The sequence below is a fragment of the Neolamprologus multifasciatus genome, chromosome 18, assembly GCF_963576455.1.
Source record: "Neolamprologus multifasciatus chromosome 18, fNeoMul1.2, whole genome shotgun sequence".
Classification (NCBI taxonomy): Eukaryota; Metazoa; Chordata; class Actinopteri; order Cichliformes; family Cichlidae; genus Neolamprologus; species Neolamprologus multifasciatus.
Genome location: NC_140456.1, coordinates 15,354,296 through 15,376,588, shown reverse-complemented (window position 1 = coordinate 15,376,588; position 22,293 = coordinate 15,354,296). Strand labels below are relative to the sequence as shown.

The window sequence follows — 22,293 nt, the reverse complement described above, 5'->3', positions numbered from 1 at the left end:
TTTAAACCTAATGATCCACCTGTCTCTGAGTATTGCAGGTAAAGCAGCTTCTTGAAATAAAGATGGAAAAAAATGCTGCAGCTTGTGTTTCACATATCAAACAGAGAGGGAAGAGGACAAAAGGAATCCATTGAAATGATGAAGGGTCACAGCTAAAGATAACTCCACCGTAACAGATGTGTTAAGAAAAATCTTGAGCAGCAGGACAAAAATTGACCTGTGACCTGCTGCTGCCAGGTCATTCTTCTTCTTCTTCTCCTTTTTGAAGATTCAGCCTCCTTGTTTAGTGTTTATTAGGGCTTAATATAACATACAGTTGCGATTGCAAGTTTAAGACCACTTGAAAAGTCGCAAAAAATCTTATTTTGCATGGTTGGACCTTAAGAAATTAAGGCTGTCACTGGTGCCGACTGCAGCCCCATAAATATCAGGCCCTTCATCCGAGACTGAAGGGCTTCAAAAACAAAAAATGTCTTCAAAGTTCTCATCAGGGGAACAATGGAGCTTCAGGAGGTGCAGGGGTGTCAAACGGCCACTGGCTATGTCCAGATGTTGCAGAGAGCATCCCTCATGACTGAGGCCCTCCTCTGTGTGGTAACGACTGGGTTTTTCAACAAGACAATGCTACAGTACAGGGAGAATAACATCACTTTTTTGGACCATCCTACATGTTCCCCTGATCTAAATCCAACTGAGAACCTTTGGGGAAGGATGGCAAGGGAAGTTTACAAAAATGGACAACAGTTCCAGACAGTAGATGCCCTCTGTCAGGCCGTCTTCACCACTTGGAGAAATGTTCCCACGAACCTCATGGAAACGCTTGCATTAAGCATGCCGCAGCGAATTTTTGGACTGTATAATGAAGGTATTTGGGACAAAATTCCTTTTATATTGTCTTCTTTTGTCCTATGGCTTGATCAAGTGACAGTGACATCACATGACCTTCTGACATCATACTTTTGAAAATGGTGTGTGAGATCAGCTGTTCTGCTGTCAGTACACTTATCTGTGTTTGTCAGATTGGTCAGATGCTGCCAACGCCAACACCTTTCTTGTGAATGCACGAGTAAATGTGGAGTTAACTCAGCGAGTTAATATTCAGCTTTGCATGATCTCTTATCCTGCTTGGTAATGATAGGGTAACTGAAACCAAATAATAGACATATGCTGGGGTAAACTTTGTTCACAGTACAGTATAGTATGTGTTGTATTTTCAAAATAAAACCCTTCACTTTCTTCTTGGGAGACCAGTATGTTTTAAAATTTGTGCAATAAGATTATTGAGAAGAGCTACCAGTTACACAGAGTTTTTTTATTTATGGCAACAATATGCAACTTTCAAAATAAAAGACCCAAGACAGTTATAGGATCTGAACATGATTCTTTAAACTAAATAAAATCCTCCATTTACTCAATGGAAATCATCAATGGTCTGCCTTTTAGTGTATTTTACTGTATATAATAACCATTTGCACATAACACAAATTACTCTTGTATAATATTTTAGTGTTTTTTTTTTAAATGTTTCTTACATCCTTCTGTTTTTATTTTCATAATATATATATATAATTCACTATCTTCCTAAAACTAACAACTTCAAAATAAAAGCTACTTAAAAAAACAAAACAAAACATGATGCTGATATTTCTATTTTTTTAAATATAAGCCCTAAGGTTAGTTATGTAAATTTACCATATTTTAGGTGTCAGATTTTAAAGTGTGTGTGATTGTGAAATGTTTTTTTTCTTCAGTTTTCATCCAGCCTTCTGAACTACCATTACGGAGGAGGAAGCAAGAGATGAAGTCCAGCTGACAACAGTATGTCTTCTCTTTCTAATAGTTTATATTCTGTGCTCCCTGTTCCTCCCTTAGTCTAGTTCTGTTAAAAGGGAGTTCTTGCTCCTCACTGTTGCCATGTGCTTGCTCTTAGGTGAATGTCTAACTGCTGGGGTTTTCTCGTTAACGTCGAATGTTATAAGAAAAGAAGATGCTATAAAGCTTGAGGTGACTGTTGTTGTGAATGGTGCTCTATACATAAAGCTGAACTGAAAGGCTAAGGCTGCTAAAATTACACACAATGTGCTGATTTTATCATTTGTCTCAAGGATGAAGACTGAGGTTAAAGAGGGTCACCAGACTCAGACGAACAGATGTCAAGTAAAGACACTGCTACTTTTTCAGTTTGTGGTATGTGACATAAAACACCTTCAGTGAACAACAGAAGCATGTTGAACCAAGGAAATAAGATCGCTGCCATAGAATTCAAGGTCAAAGGAAAAGAGAAAGGAGGCTCTTGTTTTTAAACACACGCTCCAAAATAATGAGGCAAAACATCAGAGCATTACATTTATTTTGACACTACCAAATTACTTACTACTGAACCATCATGCAAAAGAAGCTTTTTCAGCATATTCTTCCAGTTGAGCAAAGCCTACAGAAGTGGAATATTTTAACCATTTTGTTTTGCACATTCTCAGTTTCTAAGCAGCATCACTCTTTTCTTCATTCTTCGTTGCACCTTCTTTATAACTCAAGATGCAGAGTCAAGTCATTTAGCAAAACGAAAGTTACAGACCTGGAGTATATACATCTTTTAAAAACGACACAGATAATAGATTAAGCCATGTTGCACCAAAAAAAATGAAAAGGACACAGGTCTCTGATTTAATTTAATTTCGTACTTCTTCTTTTTTTTGGCACAAACAGCGCCTTAAGACAAAATTCTGCAAATGTCCAAATGTGACAGCTATAGAGGTTGGAGTGCGTCATCACAGAGACTACCAGAGCCACTGCAGAGAAGGCACTTAATAGTAACAGATAAAATTCTGGTCGGCTGATACTTTTTGTTGTGTTTGGCCAGCTCCTCCTTTTGTGAATGGAGCGGGAAAAATGTGGGAATTTAAGAATATTGCTGGGTGAATCTCTGGTGGAACTCTTTGACTTTATTGAGGAGGATCTTCAGCTTGTCGGTCGGTGGCAAGATAGTCATTCTGGGCAAGAGGAGCAAAGAAAAGGAAAACACAAATTAACCCTAGTGATGTAGAAAACAGCAGATGGCCCAGCTGAGACTTCTTTGGACTTCCAGAATCCCAGAAGAATTAATTTAGAGGTTCTGACAGGGATAATATTTAAGATGATATTTTTAAAAAATGACATAAAAAATGTTTTGAGCCACTCATTCAAAGCCACTCAGGACTGCACTAAAACCAACATTTATGAAGGTGATTGTTGTTTTATAAAAGTGCATCTACTGAATAACTGAATATCTTGATTTTCTGACTGTAGGTTGCACATTTGCTGTGTACCTGAAATGGTAGGTCCCATCTTTTTGGCCAAAGCCACTGCCAGGTACGAGGCAGATTCCCGTTTCCTCCAACATCTTCATGCAATAAAACATGTCTGGCTGCTGTCCCTTTTCCTGAGAGAGAGGAAAGGAAATATTATATGTACAAATCTTGATAATTTGGTGGCATGGGGCTCTTTAACTAAAAGCTATACTTATAACAGAAAACTGTGAGGATATGCTTAATTTAACTTAAATAACAGTAAATAGTATTTTCAGTTCAAATAAACAAAATTAATCAATTAAAAGCTCAACTGGAACAAATTACAACAGAAAAAGCTCAATAAAACAAATACCACAATAAAAATAAAATAAAGTACCACATTAAGCTGTACAACATGACTTGAGGTTGGATGAGAAGTTTAAAATATTTTAAATGTCTTCACTATGGTGACCCTCAGGTACAAAATACAACTAAAAAGAAAACATGATGTTTGAATTTTGAAAGGAAAAAAATCCATATAATTTTAATTTATTTAGTGAATTTTAATTTATCTGATAATGAATAGCTGATAGAAGATGTATGACATAAAACCCCCCAAAAAGAAACGTTGTCTGTGACTTTTGGACAAAGTTAAAGTTGTGTTTTCTAAAAAGATACTTTTTGGGTTGTTTTTTTAAATCTCAGGCCACAAGGCAAGTTAAAGAGGATTAACAGCAGATCTGTGATAATGCAGGTATGTGTGTGTTTTTGGGATAATGCTACTTCTTTGTGGTCAGTCATAGGAGCTGACCACATGTCAGAGGGTCAATGTGACATTACCCTCTCTAAGGCTGATCAGATTCTCGGTGCTTTGATTCATCCGCTCTCCGTGAAATTCCTACAGAATAATGCCCGTGGGACAGAACTGAAACCCTGAGCCATTGGAAATCATTTGTTCTTCTAAGAAAGCAAGGTGGCGCGTTGGCAACGAGCTGAGCTTCTTTGGCACGTTGCACATCCACCACCGGTCTGCATGTTGTATTTAATGGCCATTCCTAATGTGGCTTGTATGTAGTGTGACATGAATGCAGTTAAGGCCGTGAAGGTCACAGAGAGACATTTTTAAAACAATAATAGCAGGACTGCAAACATGAGCGATTGGAGATTAGAGAGAATGTTCTATAGAAATTCTTGCATAACTGCAATGTCTCTCTTCTTTTGTTGCTTCTGACCAATGTCATCACCCTGAAACAGAAATGGTGAATTATTTATAAAAGAAGGTTCAGGACTGACCGTGGCCTCTTTGACAGCCTTTTCAGGGATGGTTATGCGAGGAAAGGAGTACATAGCACCCTGCACAGGGTTGCAGCTGATGCCTTGGACCGTGTTGAGAACTTGCTCTGTAAGTTTGGCCTTTTCTGCTAAGGCACTTAATGTGGCTGTGCGTTCCTGGATGTGGGAAAGAGATATGGGCAAAGGGTATTTCAGCAAAGGGTTTTTATCTTATCCCTCCCTGAATGACTCTGAGGTGCACTTGGTCAGTTTACTGCTTAGATTTACATCACACATGACCAGAAGTAAACAACATGGGCAGGATAATGCGGAGCTCAAGAGCTTTTGATTTTAAGCTTTGTTATAAGCAAACCATGAAACATTGTTTGTGTTCTTCTGGATGAACTACAGTGATACGTGAAGGTAGGGCTGCAAAACAATAAAATGATTATGACTGAGCGATATTTAAAATGCAAAGCAAACAAAAATCAAGTGGTCCATAAATCAGCTCCTGATGGCGTGCTTGCATGAGCCAATCACAGGTGTTCCCTCCATCGTAAGGCATGAATTTACCTGGATTAATCTGGACAAGTGACACTGCGTTAAAAACAGATATAGAACAAAATGTCTGGCACAGCAGAAGGTGAACGGCTTGTCCCTGAAAGCCGATCATTAGCCGTTATTTGAAAATACTTCCAAAAAGAAATCATTTGCTGTGTGCTGTGTGTCTGTAATGAACAGCAATACAACTAACTTATTCAACCGCCCGAAAAGACACCGCAAAGTGCAGTAATGATGAATGCATGAAGGCCAAGAAAAGCAGTGCAGTGGTTTCTAACGTCAGTCACCCAACATCAGCTCAGATGTTGATAAAAGCGAAGCTGTACAGCATGCCAGCGCAGCCATCCGCCTCACAAAAGCGCACTGAAACCACCAATGCAATCGCACTACAGCTGGCCAAAAAAGTGCACCTACTAAACACGGTAAGAAATGGACATCTCAGGGAAGTAGAAGAAAGTGGAAGCTGTACCCTGCTGATGTTTTGTGTTCATGCAGCCCTACCTGACGGCACTAACAGGAAGTTTGTCTTTTGAAAATTTACCTTTTTAGCGAAACCCTCGCTTAACCCTCGATGGGCTGGATGTCTAGAGGTTAACGTATTCTGGTATGTCAGCAAGTTGAGTAAAATCCATAATCAATAGTTTGTATTCAAAAGTACTTCAAACCAGTGACTGTAAGTCATCATTAGAAGAGAGTTTACTGATCACTGACAGCTTTTATGCAACCACAGGGGTCACTGCTTGCTAGCTGTGATAAAGAATGTAGGTTTATGATATTTAAGCTTCAGTGTCATCATTTTATTTATATACAGCCCATGATGGTAGACTGAGTACCTTGATAAAGCTGCCATAAGAAGGTTCCCCAGGCTGTGGAGGGTTAACCACCAGGTCCATTAGAGCCTGACCAGGAACAGGAGGGCACAGACGAACTGACAGCAGCTTGGTGAGCTGGTCCTTCACTTCATTGTCCATGTTGATGATTTCCATGTAGCCCCCACGAAAGCCGCACCTACAAGGCAGATTATAATGTGAGAATTACAGCAAACACAAAACAAAACACAAAGAAAGAGAGAAACGCAAGCTATATATTGCAGCCTTACTGTACTATAGGAGCTAATTGTTGTAAAACCTCCCCTTCAAATAACTATTTTTTCATAGCTATTTTATCCCCAGCACAAATAAGAGGGAAAAAACCCAACTTACTCTCCCATGTAACACTTAGAGGTTGAGTGGAAAGACGCCAGTTCCACTGTTTCTGCGTACTCGGGCCCCATCTCAAACAGGACCTTCTTAAAAGAGTGGAATTGGCATCCCTCAGCATACACATTATCCTGGTACACCTGGGAGATGAGGACAATAGGATAGATATTAACAAGGTGAAGAAGATTAAACATCAGACAGATGTCTTAAGACATTCAGAGAGATTACCTCATCAGCCATGAGAAAGAGACGTTCCTTTGCAGCGAATCGAATTACATCCTCAATGCACTGTCTGCTCTGAACCTGACCTGTAAAAATTAAGAGGCTCATGATAGGGCAGTGACTTTAGCTTCGCTGCCATCTAGTGGCTCTTCCAAAATACATGGAAATGTGTGTTGGGCCTGGTTAGGAGACAGGACAGTCTTTTCTTGCAGAAAAGATTTAATCCAGCTCCAGTCTCCCCCACAACTCTGAATTGGATAAGCTGAAGAAATTGGGTGGATGGATAATTTAATATCAGTGTGTTATGGTGTTTAGCTTGTCTATTAGGATATATATATATATATATATATATATATATATATATATATATATATATATATATATATATATATATATATATATATATATATGAATACAACAAAAAAGATGCAAATGTAATGCTAAAACAACAAGGACAAATTAATCACATAAATAGATTAAATGATGATAACTCTGATAATTCTCTGTAATAACTACTTGATTAATTGACTTTGACATATGCAATAATATGTAATGATAGTGATGGCTCCCAAATCATAAAGAACTTACCTGTGGGGTTTCCAGGGTTGATGATGCATAAGGCTCGGGGGTTGCAGTACTGCCTGGCCTCATTTACAGCACGCTGCAGCTCAGTGATGTCCAGGCTCCAGCACTTTTCCTCATTAAGGAAATAGTCGATCTGCACAGCGCCCAGTTCGGCCAGTGCAGCTGAATACAGGGGATACTGAGGTATGGGTATCATAACACCGGTACGGGTTGTACCTTCGCCACACACCAGCAGCTTCAGCATTGTCTGAAGAACAGGTCAGAAAAGATTTGTGATGCTTCAGTTATAATGCTGACTGCACTATGAAAATTACACTTTTTTAAAATACTGGTGGCTGTCAGTGCTAACTCTTATCCTCCTAGTAGATGCACCTTTGGTATCAATTTCAAAATCCCACGTTGCTTTGTTCTTTATTGCATTTACAAGTTTTTCAAAAAACTTGACCTCTGACCTTTACAATGAAGTCACTGAGATTCAAATTAGTCTGAAATTTTTACAGATACCTCTATGGTATCAATTTCAAACTCCTATGTTACCTTGTTCTCGAATTCTTGCAAACCTACATCTGCACGTTGCCCACTGGTCCCGCAGGGTGATGATGTTGTTTTCTAAAATAATTAAGTTATTGTGTGCAAATAGAAATAATTTAAGCTTTCTAAGAGAAACTAGGATGTTTAAAAATGTTATGTTAAAACCTCATGCTCTGTTAAAAAAGCACTTTGGGGCTAATAATTTTGCCCTCATCTGCCTGTACATATAATCAGATTTTCGAATTACGTAGTAGTTTGGCTGCATCTTGCTTAACCTGAATGCAATATATAACAAATATATACACGTACGACAGAAATGCACAAGAAATTGGTTCTTTGTGAGCATTCTACAAAAAATAAATATTATATTTGAGTAAAAACTCAGCTAACATTACTGACAGATAGAGATGCTATTGTTTTAGGTCATTTCTCTTGGAGAACAAAACCGTTAAACAGCCCAGACAACCCATGAAAGGGGTCATGAGAAGGTAATACCCATCTAGCTAGCCAAAATGTTCATGCATCAGTGATCCAGTTACAGCCTTTCTTTGATTGGCTGACATTCAATAGATTTGTTCTCACACGTATTTATTTCCCTGCTACTTGTTGCATGTACAATGCATGCTTTAAAAGCAGGCTCACTGCTGAGGCTTTAATTTCACAAGCCTGTTTTTGTAGTTCAGTGTTCAAAATCAAAATCGAGCTACTTCCTTCACTGTTGCTACAAGACAAATGTGCATAATTAAAACTAAAATGGAGACATAAATCACAGTACCACAATGCCGTCGCTGGCTCCTGTGGTGAGATAAATGTTATCTGGGTCACAGGCCACACCGCCATCCCGTCGTTCAATGTAACGGGCCACGTCCTGACGCACAGAGTCTATGCCTTGACTGGCACTGTAGGAACCTGAAGGAGATTCATATGGAGACGATGCAAGCTGCTATAGTAACACAAGCTGTAGAATCACCGCAGTGGCTATATATCACTCAGTAGGTGTATGAAAGGACTAAGGGTGATAATTACTAACAAAACCTCATACACACCCATACTATTCCCGCCACAAGACTGCAGAATGCGGCATGCTCTACTTTTAGCATCCTCTGGGAATGTGCTGTCACTCAGCAGTTCAGGGTAGGAGCAGAGCGCCAGGACCTTTAAACAACAAGATTGAGTAAGCATAAGGGTGTATTATCTGCATGCATTACCACATAAAACAGGCACACTGACAATGACGTATCTGAAGAGTCAGCGTTAGTGTGAAGTACATTAACAAACATGAAAAGAGTTGTTATATTTAGATAGAAGTAAAGGGAAGGGTTTAGGAGCAGACCTGTCGGAAGAAAGTGATTGGCTGCTGGCCCATAGCATGCGCGTCACCAATGTTGGCCTTAATGACCTCTGCAAAGGGCTTCTTCATTCCCTGTCAAACATAAACACAATTAGCAGAAGTTTAACTATACATTTTGTACACAACAACAAAAACTACTTTGATACATGAAAAAGCTTTTAAAAATAGACAAAGACCATCAGCTGCACCTAAATAACCTTAACACTATGCCTGCACTCTTTTAAACACGTACATAACTGTTCCATACACACGGACCCCACACTGGTTTACTCGACATGAGACTTTATGCAGCTGCAAGTTATGCAGAAAAATTAAAAAGTTGCTTTAGGGATCCAGTAACATGTTGGCAGACACTGATATGATATGATTGATAATCACCTATCAACAAATAGTATGATATTTACACATGGCAGTGACTTTAATTTGTATCTGTTGAGTCATATCAGTTTACTGCTAGTTAAATGTGGAAAGACAGTCAGAGAAAGAACTAAAACAGAAAAGAAGAAAACAGAAAACAATAAAGGTACGAGAGTCTGACTGACAATTTTTAAGGACCGATATGACATGTGGAGAGTTAGAAATCTGATATTTATTTATATATTTTATATCAGCTGATTCCTCCCTCCACCACAACAGGGAAGCTAGAGTGTCAAACATGCAACATCAATACTCATGGTTGAAAATTGTGTTTTTTGAGTCTCCTCTTTCTCTTCACAATTTGTGCATCCCTAGTTTGCTTTACTGAATGTCATGTCCCAGATATTATCCTGAACAAAAACACTGGGGAAAGTTTTAGCAGCTTTATAGCAAAATGCAAATTCTTTCTAATTTTTTTTCAGTCAGCAAGTTTTCTGGGTGGAAGTTGGGGAGGGTTGTTTGTTTGTTCAGTAATGCATCAACAAAGCCAAAGAAAGGCATGGCTGATAAGCAACAAAAGCTGATGTAAACAAATAACGACCCCCACCCCCTCAAAAAAGGAGCCAAAAAACAAAACTCTTACAGACAGTTAATAAATCAAAATACCTTTAGTCTCAAGGCATATGATTAAATTCTACGAACCCGGTCATTTAAGTAAAATATAAACTCCAGATAAGACAGATAAGCATGCACAGCATTTGTGTAAGCTGTGTTTATTCAGGAGGAGACGCAGACCACTTGGAAAAGTAGTTTAGTGAGTCTAGAACAGCTTTGCTGGAGGTCAAATGTGCAGACACAGTTTCTGCCTGAGCAAACCAGCTTATCACATCACTTCTATTAACCTTGTGAAACAAACAGACTAACATTACACAAAAAGCTTTCAATCTCCTTTGTGCAACCTTTAAAAATAAAAACAGCATGGATTACATGAAGCAACAGTAAGCTAAATGTTTGAAATAATTAGCCATGAATATCATCTATATAAGAGCTATTTGTTTATGGTCTCCCAGGCAAATAATATAATACTCCAAGGTCTGAAAGATAATCTCCTGACCAGCTGAGACCTCTGACGGAGGATAAACAGCAACACAGGGAACCACACAGAGACACATGCACGCAAACACATGCTGCTAACACCAGATGTTAAAACACAGTGCGACAGTGCAGAAAATCCACCAGTGAAACTACACGCTGACACCCTGCAGAAATCCAAACAACACATTTGATTTGTCCAGTTCAGTTCAGATTTTAGGAAACATGAGTCCCTTGCTCTCCCATTGGTCACACACAAGAGGCGTCTCTCAGGCTGAGCCAATAACATTAGACAGTGTGCATAACACCCCTGGGTCAAAGAAGCATCCATTCATGATGGTGATCTTTTAGAAAAAAAAGGCTGACCTCTGCTCCTGGCCTGTGCTTTTTGTTCATCACTTATAAAACAGGAGGAAAAAAAACAATGCTGGGGGTCCAGCAGGAGAGGCAGTGTTTCTTTCTACTGAGGGGCTTTCAACAGTTTCGATTTTGCAGCAAAAAGTCTGTTATAAAAATGTGTCTGTTTCTTTGGTTTGTTCAGCTAACAGTGCTCCGGCAGAATTAAAATATCTGGCAGCTCATTCAAACAGCCCCATTCACTATCAGATAGCCGCTCATTAAAACTAAACAACAACAACAACAGTGTGATATTTATCACTGCATATGCATACCGTCTTGTTTCTGTGCTCTTTGAACAACACATACTTTGTATGTGCTAGAAGGAACAAGGCAATACTGGTCCTCATCCAAAAAGCAAACAAAATTTACAGAACAGGGGACACAGCGTGCCTTCTAGTGTGCGCGCACATGCTTAACCTCCTAGGATTTTGCTCAATTTTGCTCTACAAGGGCCTGATATCCACTTACGAGGACATTATACTGCTACTGTTCTACCGAAATTTTAAATGAATATCCTCATATGTGGCTCTCATTTTTCTTAGAAACAAAAATCAGGTAAAAAAAAAAAATCTGGTAATTCTGTTTTTACATTCATTGAGCCCCAATATGCCCAAATATCAAAGAGAAATCAAAAATGCATGCCGTAATGCCCGGACAAAAGAGAGAATATTTTTCTGACTCATTTCGCAAAGTGATCTAAGACTAACCAAACCTGTTTGAAAAAGCAGCTGTCCACAAATGAGCAAGGCGTGCTGCAATAACTACGAACAATTCCATGAATAATTGGCATAATTTGGTGAGTGCTTCAGAAAAAATGGAGAAGCTGAGAGTAAGCTTAACTGAGATACATTTCTCCCTTCTGGCTGTGCAACAGTATGCAATTAGAGAACTAGTTTTAGTTAGTAGTAAAGTTTATTACAGTTTACCAACAGCTGTAAAAAGTTGTTTCACTTGAGAAAATTCTCCTGTACCTTTAAACCTTAACTGTGCTTCTACAAACTGAATCCAGCTACAATTTTGTCTGCTTTTTGAGCACCTAAACATCAATTAGCACCTGATATAACTGTTGTAGCTGAGAAGAAAATCCCATATGTAGAGAGAGTGCTCATCTGTGGATGAGCATCAGTCAAAGTAAACAGAACATAATATGTTTGGAGTAATTGAACCATCTGGGTAAAGGGCTACCACCGTCATTAGAGACCCTGTGTCCCGATGTTACCGTGCATTTGACCTGAGCGAGAACCCGCTCGCATACTCATCCTTTAACTAAGCAAACCACTCAAGAGAGGACAGTTTTCACACCAGACTGCACTCAGCACACTAACAGCTGGTTGCCACATCACCATAGACAGCTTGTGAAGAAGGGAATGAGCAGAGAGAGAGAGTGAGAAATTAGCAACAGGTTCTTATTTGGTGCCAATAAAGTGCAAAGAAACTTTTCTATTATTTACTTAATTTCAATGTGGTTATATAAGAGCTGAGAGTTCATTTTTAGGAGAAGAGAGCAAATCTCTCTTAGTAATTCAATTCACCATAATGACAACAGTTTTGTTCTGGAATGCAGAAAAACGTGTGGATTGTGGATTAGACTATGGACTTTCACTGTGAGGTCAGTTTGTATTTTTACATAAGCAGTCATCGTTTAGAAACAAGGAGTCAATAAGACCAGCTGAAAAACAAGTTAGAAATTAACCAGGTGCACCACAGAGAGACAAGAGGAAGCCATCTGGCTTTGATAACAGGGCATGTAGAGGAGTTTACCAAATGTAAACAAAGACTTTTATTTGGCAACAGTAGTTTTTGCCTAAACGTTAGAAGCCAAGTAAGTACATGCACTAACTTGTTGACACACTGAAACTCTTTCACTGAATCATATCTATCATTTTGTAGGACTTGAGAACAAAGTAACATTTAAAGTCCCATGAGATTAAAATGGGCACGGGAGGTGAGTGGCATTTGATTGGTAAGTAAGTAAGTAAGTAAGTAAAACTTTATTTATATAGCACCTTTCAAGATAAAAATCACAAAGTGCTTCACAGAAGCTAAAACCTAAAATAAAAATCAACCAAAAGTTCACAGCTTTGCAATAACTTTCAGTTACACACACACACACACACACACACACACACACACACAATACATTCATCTTACATGGCCACATCAGATGTTAGTCTTTATTGTCTAGTGAGACACAAAGTAGTGTTCAAGTTGGACTCTAGGCACCCTTGTACAAACCTCTGAGAGCTCCCTCTCTAGCTCCACGGCGCGCTGTACGATGGGTCCCCGCACGGCGTACTCCACCTTCTTCACCGTGGGGTTCATGGTGTCGATGGTCAGCACCTTGGCCCGGGACATGATCCCATTCTCGGACATTTTCTCTTTGGGAAGTCCACGCCGCGTCGCACTCAAACTCGATAGGGCTCTGCCGGGAGAAGAGGAGGATGACAGAGGGGGACAAGTCAGTGAGCGGGTCCTGGGGTCGCCGCCGGGCCGCTGCGCTCCGCTTCTACCGGCAAACACCTCGTTCCGCCCGCGGCTTAAAAGCCGGACGTTTCTGGAGGAGAGCACCTGCATCCGAGCGGCTGACATGTTACCAGACTCTTTCAAAACAGCCGAGCGACTTTAGAAAACACTTCTGCGGGCACAGCGAGCTGTACCACTTCTCCGGTTGCTTCACCGGAGAAGGAGTGAAAATAAAGTTGAGCAAGAGGAGTGTCCGCCGGGATCCTAGAAACGACTCCGCGCGTGCACAGTCGAACCTTTAGCACGCGCTGAAGTTAAAGGGAGGTTTCGACAAAAAAAAATATTGCGTCAGAATCTGAGGGTGGTGACAAAATACGACTGAGTTATAATACACTACACAAAGTTTTCACTGGGACTTTTTTCTGAGGCGGTGCATATTTAACAACACGGCCGCCAGCGAGCGTACCCCTCCCCTTTTTGTGTAACCATCTATATCCCACCCGCTCTCCTCCGTTACCCGCCGCTCCGTGAGGCTGTCAATCAGCGACGGTTCTCCGGTTACTCAGGCTAAACTGCTCCACGCCGGAAAATAAGCTAACCGGCTGCTAACTGTTAACTTCACCGCGCTTTTCTCTTTGTCCCGCGATGCCCACGCGGCCTGGGAGGAGACAGAAGCGCTCCTTTATGTGAACTAAATAGTTATCAAAGCCCCTCCTGCGTGGACTGCAGCTTTGTTAAACTTCCCTCACGTCCCCATCCCCGTGGATTAATGCAAAAGAATGCGAGAAATCTCCATTTCCTTGTACCACAGGAATAAGCTGAACCACGCTGCAGTTTATGTAAAAATCTGCACAACACGTACACTGTTCCTGGATTAGAAGGAGGCATTACCGTTTCTCATGCTCAGCAGTGTTTCCAGGCCATTGGGAGTAAGGGTCAAACATAAGGAATAAGGTCTGGCCTGGTAACACTGGTATTTCAGAATGGGGGGGTCTTTGTCTAGGATTGTGTCTCCTGGCTCACAGCAACTTCTACTAAAGGCAGAATGAGTATGGAGTGCAGTGCATCTGATGAGAAGCGAGGACTAGAAAGCACTTACATGCTACTGATCCTCAGTGATTTTCAGTAAAGCTGAGTCTTCACACTGAAACGTGAGAGTGCAATAGGGTTCCTCAATTTATCGCTGCAGTTGTAGAGAAATGCAAAAACACTGTCATTTATTCATCACCACCAGAAGTGCTCATTCAGCAATGGTGTGTTTCATCAGTAATCACAGCTGTTATTACACCATCAAGTCCTGTAAAATTCTTTTTTTGTAATGCAAAGATGTTCTCTTTTTTCCCCCTTGCATGTAAGTTTCCTCACAGCTTTCTAAAAATGTGAAAAATGTTCTAACCTGCTACTAGCTGGGTTATAATACATAAATACTTAAGCATATTTAATGAAACCCTGCAAAGTTTTACCCTCATACTATGAACATTTCTATGGTTATGGGCTTTTGAAATGCTTAATTTTCTCAGCATTTTTTACTCTAATTATTTCTTCATGCTGGAAGACAGAAATGATCTTAAACGCACATTTGAGCTCAAATAAAAAGTGTAGCTAGTCCTTGTTTCTGTGACTTTATATAATGGACAATAAAACTGGTGCTGTCTTGCTACCGAAACTATACATTCTGCACACAAACAAGACTTGAGTGGATATAAAATTGGACTGGTTACAATTTTTAAAACACACATTACATGTACTTTTCAGACTTCAATATTTCTGTGTCTCCTCTGCAACATTTGGGCCTCAAACATATACTTCGAGGGCCTGTAATTTAATTTAAACTTTATTACTTAGCTTTGACAGACTTCAATACTACTGACAACATTTTGTTTCATTTAGGAAGTGGTTTTGAGGTTGTACTTTCTGTTGTACAGCTGGATATAAAATGGATCTGGTTGCAGTTTTTAAAACACAGCTTAAATGTACTTTTCAGACTTCAAAATTTCATGTAGCTAGTTCCTGTACTTGTGTCTCCTCAGCCACATTTGGGCCCCAGACATATACTTCGAGGGCTTGTAACTCAAAACGTTCATACTCTCGGTGCAAGGCTTTATTAAATACACTAAAGTTACTGCACAAAAATATCAGCTGATTCAAAGAATGCTGAGGTGGAAACGTTCAGTTTTGACCACTTTGATTACTCAGCTTTGACTGACTTAAATAATACTGAAAACATTTAGTTTCATTTAGGAAGTGGTTTAGACGTTGTACTTTTTGTTCTACAGCTATTGAGTTTTGCAATGAATCTCTCAGCCAGTAGTGGGCACTCCCATCAACATGAGAAAACACGTGAATGACTGACTCAGTGACATCAAGACCCAGAGAAATTAACCAACTATATTTAGACAAAATATAGTTGGTATATACAAAATATACAAAAACAGAAGGCAATTTTAAATCCAGTTTAACATCTTCACATTATTCTCCAGTATATTTTAATACACATTGTAACAGTGCTGCCCTCTAACGTAGTAACCAGCTCATAGAGAGGCAGGGCAGTTGTGCAACAGTGATGCAAAACAAAACTCAAAGCACTTTGGTGTAACATTTCAATGTGTTTTTATATTTTGCCAGCATTAGAGGCAGCGTAATAGAAACTGTAAGAGCTCGAGTAGTGTTTCGTTGTTTCTACCATACATTTGCTTACCAGTGCACAGTTAATCACTGTCTTTACAAAAATAGTAGCTGATCTTTATGATGTGAGATTTGTGTGTGAGCATATAATATGCTTGCGTAAATCAGTAAAGAAAATGTAAATTCACATTAATGTTATAGCTATTCACCTGTGATTTAAAAAAAAAAAAAGGTGTTAAACAGCAAATTCAATTAGAACCCTGTGGCTGCTACTATATCAGACAGAGTCTGTGTAGCCAGTGTACGCAGTGCAAACGTGGGCACAGATGGTAAGATGAGCAGAAACAGCTGGTGCTGTGGTGTTTGAAGTCCATAGCTTTTGCATTCCTCTGTAACTAGATAACATTGTTGGGGCTGGTGGGAGAATCCAAGAGGAAAGTCTTCAGTGTTGCCTCTTTGAGCCTTTTCTTCTGTGGAGACACATAAAGGCTCTTCCTGGGTGAAGTACCGTGATGTGCTGAAGATATAAAAGAGTTTCAGCAGCTCCCAGCAGCGGGCCCTGGAGAGTAATGGATCATCGTAATGGTAATTGGAAGTCCGTACACAGGAGACTGCACGACGTGTTTCGCGGTTGATGAGAAGAAGTGCCAGCACATCGGGCCGCACGGATACAGACCCTGGTAGGCAGCGTTCTCCAACAGCCAGGCACTCTCTCAGGGTCTCGACTAAAGGAGACCAGAAACGACCCACCAGCCCAGTCTCAGCTCCATGCAGGGATGGGGTTGGACCGCACAGCACACATACGTCTGCTCCGGGCAGCAGCTGGAAGCGGAGAAGACGGTGGGCTACAGTAGGGCTGCCATGAGGAAGGAAAATTGGGTAATCACAAGAAGCCGATCCAGAGGCTGAGTGTGAGCGTATCAAAGCAGAAAGCAGGACAACTTCCTGCGGAGCGAGGCGCCACCACTTTTCAGTTGCTGTAGCGATTCGCCCATGAACAACGAGGCAACCAAACTCGCTGTCTGCAGCCTGAGCAAAACCATCCACTGCCTCCTGAAAAAGAGCGGGATTTGGGGGCACCAGTGAATCAGCACAATGTGTAAGGTTTCCCAGAATACCCTCCTGCTTGTCCTCCAGCAGCTCATCAATAAGACTAAAGCAGGACCTGAGTTCCCTTTTAAGCCTCTCAACATTCCGGACATTAACCAGCTCATCCAGCCCTAACACCAGCACCATGCAGCCCCACACATTCTCCAGGAGGCGTTGTAGACGGGCCTCCTCCTCTTTGCTGCTGCCCACTCCGCCATCTCCACCTCCACTCACAGCGATGAGTATCACACTGTCCTGGAAAAGTCTCCACACCACCTTCCCTCCACCTTGCGTCTCAGAGCAGGTCAACACTACCCCCTGACCACCTCCGAACATGTGAACACCATTTAGAGAGCCTATGACAGAGAAGGGCAGCTGTTTGGAGGCTCCTCTTGTGAAAAGAGGGACCCCGCTGCTGGCTGTGAGGCAAAGAAGCTGTGTAGCGCCATCCTGGAGCATCATCGTGGCAGTAGTGATTTAAGGTTATGCATACGCCCAACAATCTAGCTATTCAGCTGCATGAGATTACTGAGCCAGCTAACTAACGGGTTAGTTACAGCTGACTGTATAATGACAATGACCGAGTAAAGTTGCATCAGCTAGGGTGAGCCGTTAGCATCACGTAATCCATTTTCTTCCAGCTCACTGAACCGGCCACGAACAATGAGACAAGCTATCAAGCAGCAAATCTAGCTACTATAACCGGATATATTCTGCCGGCTAGCTTTGTCAGATAACTGTAGTTAATATGTCAGGTTAACAAAAGCAGTTACCGTCGTTTCCACAGTAACGCTGTCCCATGATTCATTCTTCACACTGGTGAGAGCGGTTTCATTCGGCTGGTCGAGCTGCAGTTACGACTTAACCGCTCTGATGTAACCGCTCAAGGAGACGGACATGGAGACCGACCTGGGTTCAGTGCCCCCGTACATGGAACGGCTCTCAACACGGGTGTGATTTCCGTACGTTCACATCTCGCGAGAGTTCAACCAACCGCTCACCCACAGTCGCGAGCAGATAAAATGCCCAGTTCATCATTTTCCCAGAATATTGTTATACAAAATGCTATACCGTTTGTACAAATGCAAGCTGCAAATCAACATTAAAAACAGCCTGAGCAGACTAAAGAGTGTCCTTCTGTATACAAATATAATTGGTAACAACTTAATTTTTTATCATGACAGGGATACCCTAACCCCAGTAAAAGCATAGTTGGATAGAAAAATACAGTGGGCCACCTTCAGTCTTGGATTGACCTCCCCAGAGCCCAGGTCTCAACAATATTGAATCAGTGTGGGAACAACTTAACAGAACGCAACAAACATCCAGACAGCTTTGATTGTCATTCAAGAAGCCAGGAGAACTATTTCTGAAGACTCCTTAAAGAAATTACTGGAAAGCTTGTCTCAGAGTTCAGGTTTTGAAGAGTCATCACACCAAATATTGACTTTCAAACCCTTAAGACGTGGACAAACCGTTTTTGCTTATAGGTTATATTTCCACGTATGTTTCAATACTGTTCAGACTAGATTTCCATGTGTGCTTACATACATTTCAATAAATTGCTGGTCTCCTTTCCCATTTCCAGATCCCAAGATATGGCAGCAGACTTTTTGCACAGTATGTCATACCATAAAATTCCTATAATATACATTTCCTCTCAAGTTCTTCCACATCCTGTATCATAAATTTAGCTGAGTATATTACTCTAAGTTGACTCAGGTAACTGTGTTATTATTGTGCTTTTAGATTTAACTGCTGCCTTTGATACAGTGGATCATAAAATTTCTATTTCTCATTTAGAGCGGTTGGTGGGTGGTAGCGGTACTGCACTGCAGTGGTTCAGATCTTATTTGGCAGAGGAAACTTTCCCTGTGAAACTTGGTGAGTTTATATCCTTTGTTGCTTCTCTTCAATGTGTTGTCCTACAGGGTTCAGGTTGAGGCGTTCTTTTCTCCCTACATCTGCTACCCCTTGGGTCTAATTTCAGAGTCCCTGAACTACTGAGCTACTACCGCCTGCCTGCTCCCTTAGTTCCTCCAATCAGCAGCTTCTTAAGGTGCCAAAACTAGGCGTAAATTTAGACGTGACCGTGCATTTGCTATAGCGGCTCCAAAGTTGTGGAATGATCTGCCCTTGCAGGTTAAGCAGACCTCTTCTCTTTCTGAGTTTAAAACTCAGAACACATTTATTTGCTGAAGCCTTTAGCACTTTTTAAGAAGTTGACTGTTTTTTCCCCAATTCTCTATTCTTAACATGTTTTGACTTATTTTCTGCTTATGCTATTTGTGTATGTAAACCACTTTGTGGACCCTGGTTTATTTTAAAGTGCTTTATTTATAAAGATGGTATGGTACAGTAAGCTGAATACAGGAAACAAATCCTGTCAAATTTAATGCACTATAAACTCTGTGTATGCACATTTAAATATCAGTTTGGAGTCCCGATCATGACCTAGGACACTGCAAAAAAATAAATAAAATAAAATAAAAAACAGCACGAAAATATAGAGTTGCTATAAATTTTACACTGTGCCCATTTTAATTTTGGCTCAAGAAACAGATCAAAGTACTTCTCGCATCACCAATTTCATGTATAATGCAGCATCTTTTGACCCAAACTCTTCCTTTGGTCCATTTAATGATTCATACACAAGCTGTTTCCATAACTGTTGCCTCTAAGGCTACATGAAACTAATTTCCCTCATATTAGCTGAATTTGACAATAATATGGAACTATATCAATTTGCTGAATTCTGATTTTGTTTTAAACAAGAAAAAGATAATGGCAATAACTTGAGTAGTAAAGAATATTTTATTCATTAAATACAAAAAAGTTGAGAACAGTGATGACTAAAATAGAATAGAAAAGGCACAATAATTGAGTCAAAAATCACACTGTGCCGTGGAAAATAATACCGTCTCCTGTCTTCTACCTTATCTAAAAATAGCCAGTCTTCTTCCTGTTTTAAATCCATTGAGTTCTACTTTTGAGAATTCCCGTGGCAGTATAATGGCTTGGCATAAGGAGCAGTGCTGAGGTCAATTTTTCCCTGTAGCATCAAAATGAAGGCCTACAGAACAAGAGAAAGGAGGAAAAAAAAGAAAAGACAATCATTTTAAATGGTTAAACAGCTCAGGATGAGAAGATTTTATTCAGACTATTTTTACTGGTTTACAATGCAACAGTATTTGTATAAAACTGAAACAAGGTTTCATAGTATTAAAAAAAAGCAACTCTTTTAGTATCCACCTGTCAATCACAAGTGCTAGATCAATTTATTAAAAATACTGTCAATGTTACTGTCAAGTCTCAGATGTTTTTCAATTCAAGAAAGAAATCTGAATACGTCAAGTAAAGACGGCATGTGTAGCTCAGCAACAGAACATGTATGTGCATATTCAAAAGTGTGGCTGACTTACCAATGGACACAGAGGTTTCACAAGAAGGAGCAGACCTTCTGCGGCCTGAAAGGGTTGGTGCTGGATGACACACCGGTGAGCAGGGGGTCTTGGAGAGCATTCTGTATGCAAAACTGTTGTAGATCTGCAGCTGCCTGAGAAACCTGGTGAAGACAAGAAAAAGTACATGAGTCATTTAGAGCAGGTGCATCCCAATATTTTTGAATGACTGCTCAGTCACCTGTATGATGCTTTTTGGAGCTGGGAAGAATGGAAAATGGACTGGATCTTATATAGTGCTTTTCTACTCTACCTGAGCAGTAAAAGTGCTTTATATAACATGGGTCATTCAGCCATTATTGGAAGGTTTAAGTGCTTTCTTCAAACATTGGGGTTAGCATCTTGCCCAAGAATGTTTGCCATACAGACTGGAGGACCTAGGGGCTGAACCATCAATCTTCCGATTGGCAGATGACCTGCTCTACCAGCCACCCCTGAAACTGCAGACCTGAACAGGGCTAATAATACTCCACTGCACAACTGAGAAGGAAACTGTAGAATGCACTTTTTAAGCCCGACCAATATCAGAGATGAAGCCTTGGTGTCCAATTTTGCTTGCGGTACAACTGGAAATGCAGGAATTCTTTTAAAATAGATGCTCTTCATTTACATGGAACTGTAAACAAGGCACATCTTCTCCAACTGTGACTGAATCCAGTCTTTTAGGTTGTTTGAATGTCGTTATAGACAGTATTTGGAAAAAAACGTTCAGTGTTTGAATTTGCAGAAGTAGCTAATAAAAACGATCATTCTCATTATTCATCAATTATGTGCTTATGTCAAGTTACCTATTCAAATCTTATAACATAATTAGTAACATAAATATGAATTCAAAAAGGAATGCCCACTACACTTAGTTTACAAAAATTAAAACAAAATAATACATCCGTCTCATACATGGCGTTTCCCTGGTCTCTAGGTTTAAGAAATTTGCTATCTAGTACCTTACTTTGAATAATTATTTTGTCAAGTAAAACATTAGCTACACTGGGGGGGTGGAGGGGGGAGAAAATATTGCTAAGCTACAGTTTTAACATTTGATCTTAAATCGCTTCGTTAAATTCGTAACCAACTACAGCTATCGTGTCGTCATCATCTTATGTTACTCGGGCGTTGTTTTATGATTACAAGCAGCGCGAAACTTCAACACTTCCCCCTCGGTACAAACAACGCCCTGCTTCACAGATACTCTCGGCCAAATTAGCATCACGGTGCTAGCATCCAGCAACAGCTAGCGCTGTTCGCAGATTTTTCCGTTAATTGTCAGGGAAAAAAGTCACTTTTACTTACCTTAACTCTGTTTATGCTCGCCTCAAAACGAAGCTGCTGTACCACCTTTTTCATGGTCACCAGGTTGGATGAACCCGACATTTTTATGACTTTTCTGTGATTGAAATAAAACGCTGGGCGGAGGGAAACTCGTCTCTGCTGGTTGCTGCTGAGACAAAAGCAAAGATGACGATATCCGGATTCCGGTTGTTCACACTTTTAATTGCAACTCCTGATTCAATCCACCAGGGGGCGACAAATGAAAGGGAAACTTATTTAATTATATTAAAAAAAATCTTTATTGTCATTACTTCTTGAGAGCAGATCTAATCGATCTAATGTTAATGCAACGCATACTTCAAGTCATAATTTATATTTGTAGATTATGTAAACATAAAAGGTAATTTCAGTACAATCAACAGGTAGAAAAGAATTTCTGGCTACAACAAACTCTTATCATTGCTTGGTACCGTTGCTTGAAACACAGCTTAAAATCTGAATTGTCAGTAAAGAAATGAGCTATGGCAGACTTAAAGTGCTTTCTTGTGTGA

General features: G+C 40.2%; 3 protein-coding genes across 6 annotated transcripts; all 3 read right to left on the bottom strand.

The window, feature by feature from the left end:
- Window positions 1–2,333: 2,333 nt before the first annotated feature.
- gpt (glutamic--pyruvic transaminase) lies at window positions 2,334–17,956 on the bottom strand. Of its 4 annotated transcripts, XM_085139571.1 has the most exons (13): window positions 17,786–17,955; window positions 14,398–14,481; window positions 13,071–13,257; window positions 8,970–9,059; window positions 8,683–8,791; window positions 8,412–8,545; window positions 7,109–7,352; window positions 6,527–6,606; window positions 6,302–6,438; window positions 5,933–6,107; window positions 4,560–4,715; window positions 3,306–3,418; window positions 2,334–2,990 (listed from the first exon to the last, which is right to left on the bottom strand). In XM_085139571.1, the coding sequence occupies exons 3-13, from the start codon at window positions 13,206–13,208 to the stop codon at window positions 2,900–2,902; spliced, it is 1,467 nt and encodes a 488-aa protein (XP_084995697.1). In that variant the 5' UTR covers window positions 13,209–13,257; window positions 14,398–14,481; window positions 17,786–17,955; the 3' UTR covers window positions 2,334–2,899. The 4 variants fall into 4 exon arrangements, with proteins under 4 accessions (XP_084995697.1, XP_084995695.1, XP_084995694.1 ...); XM_085139569.1 differs by lacking the exon at window positions 14,398–14,481 and having other exon boundaries at window positions 17,786–17,956; XM_085139568.1 differs by lacking the exons at window positions 14,398–14,481; window positions 17,786–17,955 and having other exon boundaries at window positions 13,071–13,780.
- fuz (fuzzy planar cell polarity protein) lies at window positions 16,147–17,779 on the bottom strand. Its single transcript, XM_085139573.1, has one exon. The coding sequence runs from the start codon at window positions 17,472–17,474 to the stop codon at window positions 16,176–16,178; it is 1,299 nt and encodes a 432-aa protein (XP_084995699.1). The 5' UTR covers window positions 17,475–17,779; the 3' UTR covers window positions 16,147–16,175.
- Window positions 17,957–19,807: 1,851 nt separating the features above from the next.
- LOC146497589 (guanine nucleotide-binding protein G(I)/G(S)/G(O) subunit gamma-5-like) lies at window positions 19,808–21,962 on the bottom strand. Its single transcript, XM_085139584.1, has 3 exons — window positions 21,764–21,962; window positions 20,435–20,577; window positions 19,808–20,085 (listed from the first exon to the last, which is right to left on the bottom strand). Exons 1-2 carry the CDS (start codon window positions 21,842–21,844, stop codon window positions 20,452–20,454), a joined length of 207 nt encoding a protein of 68 aa, XP_084995710.1. The 5' UTR covers window positions 21,845–21,962; the 3' UTR covers window positions 19,808–20,085; window positions 20,435–20,451.
- Window positions 21,963–22,293: the final 331 nt, after the last annotated feature.